Source organism: Rhincodon typus, chromosome 7 (assembly GCF_021869965.1).
Source record: "Rhincodon typus isolate 14 chromosome 7, sRhiTyp1.1, whole genome shotgun sequence".
In the NCBI taxonomy this organism is placed as follows: Eukaryota; Metazoa; Chordata; class Chondrichthyes; order Orectolobiformes; family Rhincodontidae; genus Rhincodon; species Rhincodon typus.
This window is the reverse complement of record NC_063338.1, coordinates 98,154,339-98,160,178: the sequence shown is the minus strand read 5'-3', so window position 1 is coordinate 98,160,178 and position 5,840 is coordinate 98,154,339. Positions and strand designations below refer to the sequence as shown.

General features: G+C 46.4%; 1 protein-coding gene across 1 annotated transcript in view; it reads right to left on the bottom strand.

Moving 5' to 3' along the window:
* Positions 1-632: 632 nt before the first annotated feature.
* glb1l (galactosidase, beta 1-like) overlaps positions 633-5,840 on the bottom strand; it is a 43,767-nt gene continuing 38,559 nt past the window's right edge. Inside the window, exons 10-15 of the mRNA XM_048599292.1 lie at positions 5,015-5,089; positions 4,852-4,941; positions 3,137-3,250; positions 2,904-3,035; positions 1,753-1,965; positions 633-1,594 (exon numbers count right to left, since the gene is read on the bottom strand). Of these exons, the coding sequence (XP_048455249.1) occupies positions 1,400-1,594; positions 1,753-1,965; positions 2,904-3,035; positions 3,137-3,250; positions 4,852-4,941; positions 5,015-5,089 (819 nt within the window). The 3' untranslated portion in view covers positions 633-1,399. The remainder of the gene's footprint in view (positions 1,595-1,752; positions 1,966-2,903; positions 3,036-3,136; positions 3,251-4,851; positions 4,942-5,014; positions 5,090-5,840) is intronic.

The window sequence follows — 5,840 nt, the reverse complement described above, 5'->3', positions numbered from 1 at the left end:
TTTATGTGGCAAGTGCAGTTGAGTTTCTGGTCAACAGTAACCCCAAGATTGTTAATAGTGGGGGGATTCAGTGATGGTAACGCGACTGAATGTGAAGGGGCAGCGGTTAGACCATCTCATTTTGGAGTTGGTCATTGCCTGGCACTTGTCAGCCCAATCTGTTTCACTTCTGAGCCTGATCTATTCTCTCTCACTTTGCTCCTTTCTTACTGAGGTTCTGAATTACAGAAGGATTTGCTGTTTCCCACTTGGCTCAACTCTTGTTCTTGTCCTGCATTAACAGAAATATAAATAAAACTCTGGTTGTGGGCCAATAGGAAAAGGAGCAGGACTACCTAAGAAGCTGTCCTGCACACAACCTAAGACATTGACTCAATTCCTGAAAGTGTTTGCCCTGTGGTCTGGCTGGATGTAAAAGATGTCATAGGCACTAATGTGAAGAGAAGGAGTCGTTCTCTCTGGTGTTTTGGCCAATACTTATCCATCAGGCACTGAAACAGCTTACCTTAGCTTGTTTATCTTGCTGTTTCTGCCTTTAGAACAGTGACTACACCTATTTCATGTCAGTATTTCAGTGGCTGTAAATTATGTTGGGACATTTGGAGGTGCTAAAAGATGCTGTACAAATCCAATTACAATAATGCTTCCTCCATAATGCTGGTTATTTACTGAAGTTTGTACAATACAAAGGTAATCACATGATGCAATCTTTGTGACTGTTTTGCAATGATCTTAAAACTTCTCATGAGACGAATTTACAGGGGTCAGTCCTGGGAATTCGCAGTGATAAACCAGGACTCCCCAACATCAGCCACCAACACAGACACTATCCCCTCCCTCCAGTCTCACAGTCAACCAGTCTCTTGGCTAAGACAATGGTACTAAGCCCCATTGATCAGAACGATCCATGGTCTGCCCTGATCCATGGTCATCTCAGTTCTGAGGTCACAGTTGCAGAAGTGATGGGCAGGGGAGTTAGTTTCTGCAGTGGGAGATACTCCGTCTCGCTGCCCTGTGACTCCTGTATGAGTGCCTGGAATGGCAAGATCAGGCCCTCTACATCTACACACCTGCTGCAAAAGCTAGTTTGTGCAGGTCGCTGCATCCCAGAGAGCCAGCTGGCTACATTTGAGCCCTTCAGAGTGCAGGATGGAGTTGGCACATTCATTTTGTACCGCTTCGGACCCAAGACTATCCCTGCTCATTGCTGTATGCTGCTCCAAGCATTAGTTTAATTAATTGATTATTTTTAATGGCTCCTGTGTCTTTGTGTTTAAATGAGTATGTATATAGCACCTGTAAATAATGGCAGCAGGACACAGATTAACTGTTGCTGCACTCAAACAGATTAGGAGCTTGCAGCAGTATGACATAAATAGCAATATATCGCTCCTTTCTCTTAGCCCTTTGAGGTCAGGATTGCATGATCCTGAAATACAACTGAAGGTTTGGCAGGACCTCTTTCCAACTCCAGCACTGTCACATTGTTCGGGGAGTTTTCATTCAGAATGTTCTTGGGCACATACAGAGTCTCTTCGGGTCCTCTTTCCGGCCAGTAACGCCCCACATTAAAACCATTGATCCAGATCTGGCCCTGAAAGATGATCAAAGAGTTAGCAGGAAGACACCCTCATCTATTCCACCTTCTGGATCATGCCAACATCTCAAAAACACACTACATCTCAACAATCATTGCAACATCCTGTGCAGGTGCAGGAAAAAGGGCAGGGTCTTTTCTCCTCCTATACTCACCTTTGCCCAGCCTTGCAGCCTGATGTAAGTGTCGTGAGCCATTCGTGATTCAAAGGTCCCGTAATAGAAAGCAGGGCCTTGGGCCATCGAGTTCACATCTTCCTGTTGTACAGAATGTGGCCAGCCATTCTCAATTACATCGTCTATTGCCAAGGGGAACATGGACCAGTTGGTGAGGATGGTAGAAGCGAGTGTAAGGTTCCTTACGAGGCCCTGTACAGGAAAAGAGAAGGGATGAATTCAACCTCGACTTTCCAAGGTGGCAGAGTCTCAGTGCAGCTTCTGTTGCACTGATGGCAGGAGTTTATATCCTGTCTGCTGTAGTACACAGCGCCGGATGTAAGAGCAAGAAAAGGCTGTTTGCAGCACCAGCACTGTCATCCACTCCCATCCAGCGTGGGACTAAGCTCCATGAGACAGGTGACATGTTTTCAGTAGGGTTTTATCTTTGTACAAAGAAGATGGAGAGGAGAAATCCCCCAAGGCTCCCACTCACTGAACAGTGGTTCCCCACCCCGACTCCCCTTTTCCTGTGACCCTTACTCAAAAACAATCAAAGCAAAATACTGTGGATGCTAAAGATCTGAAATAAAAACCAATGCGGCAGGATCTGTGTAAGAGAAACAGAGTTAATATTTCAAATCCAATGTGACTCTTTCGAGCAGTTTGTCTTTATTTCAGAAACAATGGACTCAGCTGTGATGCCCCCTGTTGTTGGATATCATGCCTCCCCTCACATACTAATGGGAAGTAAGTGGTCCCAATGGAAATATGCTTCAAGAAGAGTCAGCTGGTTTTGTGAAGAGGAACGAGTTAATAAACCGACATGCCTTCCAAAGACATCCCATACTTCACCCTACTACAGTGCATTGTCTGATGGTGTGTACTTGGGGACTAAACCTACCTTCATCTCCAAATCCTGTGCAGATTCCAGGATCCCTGAGTGTCCCCCAGAGAACCAGGGTCACTGGGTCAAAATCCTGGAACTCCTAAAGGCCATTGTGGGGGTCTCCTCACCCCACAAACTGCAGCGATTCAAGAAAGCAGCTCACCGTCACATTTTGGAGGGCAACTAGGGACAAGCAATAAATGTTGGACCGCCCATCAACGTCCCCCTCCCGTGACTGAATTTTTTAAAAAAACACTTCTACCTTGAGGTCCAGCAGACAGCTTCCAAAGTTGATGCGGCCCATGTTTTCTACCACAATGTCCAGCGAATCGCCTTTACTGCCAGTGATGTTTAATAAATGGACACTGTCACGCTCTAACACACCCTGAAATACCTGCGATATAGACAGGAAACATCTCTCACCCACTGATCACTGCTAATGGCCAAGTATGTTCAAGCCTTAAAATGACAATCAAATAATCATCACTCACTCACCCCATTAACCAGGACGTACCCTCGATCATGCACTCCATTCAATTCTGGCACCAAGGGAAGAGCTTTCTCAATGGTCTGAGGCAGTTGTGTACGATACAGCATAAACCCGTAATACTGAAACATACAGGATGCTGGGAGTCAGAAGCATCAACAATCCTCACTCTTCCTCTTCACCGGGTCAGAGTCATGTCTGGCTCTGTCATCATCTCCAATGCTCACACTTTTTCCCATGGTAGAATATTTCATCTGACACTGCTTTAGTTTTTTTTTAAGGAACTACCCCACTGGCTTCTCTGTTCCTGACTCCTCACCCAATAACAAGACAATAGCCATCCCAGGTTGCTAGCACCAATTCCTATCTTGAAAGGTCTGGAAAAATCCAGGGTGGCCACACAGGTTCATTTATTCAGATTGCCTTCAGTTTCTCAAAGGCTACGAGGCAGTCTGCTGACCATGCCACCTTTGCTTGTTTACTTTTTCAACAAATTTGTTAAATTTCAAACACAACTGAAATTGTGCACAAATGTCCTGTAAAAACTATACATTCCTAAAAATCTCATGATTTCTCAATTACTTTTAGGAACAGGGAATTCTATTAGACTTGGTCAAGATGGTGGCAGAATAGGACGCTCTGCTCAGAGCTCTTCTGCTCACCAGTCCCTTTACCATTTTACCCTCTTTCTATCTCTCCTCTTTGTGGTTTACCCTTTCTCACTCCCCCAACCCCCTTGGAGTCCCAGGGAGGAGCAGAGCGAGCGGGCCGAGTAACACGGGGGAGCGGAACGTTACCTGGGTCTCTGGATTAACAGTCCAGTGAACATACCACTAGGCCGTTGCCTTCCTGTCATTTCTCACATAGCTCACTGCTCCTCAGGAATCCCTACAGCTACAAATTCTGAGCTCATTTACAGTGTGATTCAAGACGACTGGGGACAGTGGGGAAGTCGTGCTGGTGGTGTGAAAACTAATTCAATTCTGTTTTTAAACATTGTCAATAATCTGCATTTTATCACAATTTAAATAAGAACACAAGAACTAGGAGCAGGAGTAGGCCATCCGGCCCCTCAAGCCTGCCCCGCCATTTAATAAGATCATGGCTGATCTTTTTGAGACTCAGCTCCACTTACCCACCCACTCACCATAACCCTTAATTCCTTTACTTTTCAAAAATTTATCTAGCCTTGCCTTAAACACATTCAGCGAGGTAGCTTCAACCGCTTCACTGGGCAGGGAATTCCACAGATTCACAACCCTTGGGTGAAGAAGTTCCTCCTGACCTCAGTCCTACATCTGCTTCCCTTTATTTTAAGGCGATGCCCTCTAGTCCTAGATTCACCTGCTAGTGGAAACAACCTCCCTGCCTCCACCTTATCTATTCCCTTCATAATCTTATATGTTTCTATAAGATCTCCCCTCATTCTTCTGAATTCCAATGAGTATAATCCCAGTCGACTCAGTCTCTCCTCAAAATCCAACACTCTCAACTCTGGAATCAACCGAGTGAATCTCCTCTGCACTCCCTCCAGTGCTAGTATATCTCTTCTCAAGTAAGGAGACCAAAACTGCACACAGTCCTCCAGGTGTGGCCTCACCAGGACCCTATATAGCTGCCGCATAGAAATACATGCCATGTCCTCTTGATGCCCACTGTATTAGAGTGAAACTGGCACCTAGATCTAGCCCAAATAGCCCTTCACAATGCACTGACCTCCTACCTGTTGCATTTGCTCAAAGGTCAAAGGGTAGGTGCTGTTGACAGCTCCTCCGGGTGAGAGCACATTCAGGAAGTCCAGCAGTGCTCCGAACTGAAATATAAACACAGCAATCAGGCAGAGAGAATAGTGAAGTCACAAACAACTCAACAGTCTCAATGCCTACCTTGGTCATAGGGACAGCACCATAGGCAAACTTCACAGTGGGTGGAGGTACTGGACCCAAAGGGACAGCTCGAAACTGAGAAAAAAACAAGAGGGATTAAAAAATTAAGTTGCAACATGTCTCACAAATTAATTACCAGCCCTTATGAAGAACCTCCTCTACACTGTCCCCATCAAACACCCCCAGGACGGGGACAGCACAGGGTTAGATACAAAATAAACCTCCCTTTACATTGTCCACTCCCCATCAACACTCCCAGGACAGGGATAGAGAGTAAAGCTCTCTCTACATTGTCCCTCATCTAACATTCCCAGGACAGGGGCAACATGAGATTAGATACAGAGTAAGGCTCTCTCTACACTGGCCTCATCAAACATTCCCAGGACAGGGACAGCAAAGGTTAGGTACAGCGTAAAGTTTGCTCCCATTGCAAATTAAAGAACTCAGCACTTGAGATGGTGCAGTGAGACATATTTGCATTGAGAAACTGTGTTCCACGTGTAGAAAGATGTTGAGGGAGTGCAGCTCAGCGTCACAGTTTAATTCGCTGGCAGAAAGTCTGAATTAAATCCGAGCCCAGGTCAACATTTCCAAGTGCACTGGCCAGGGAACGCTGCGCTATTGAGGGTCAATGCAGGGGGTCAGTGCCGAGGGAGCGCCGAACTGTCCGAGGGTCAGTGCCGAGGGAGGGCCGCACTGATGGAGGGTCAGTACTGAGGGAGGGCCGCACTGATGGAGGGTCAGTACTGAGGGAGGGCCGCACTGTCAGAGGGTCAGTGCTGAGGGAGCGCCGCACTGATGGAGGGTCAGTACTGAGGGAGCGCCG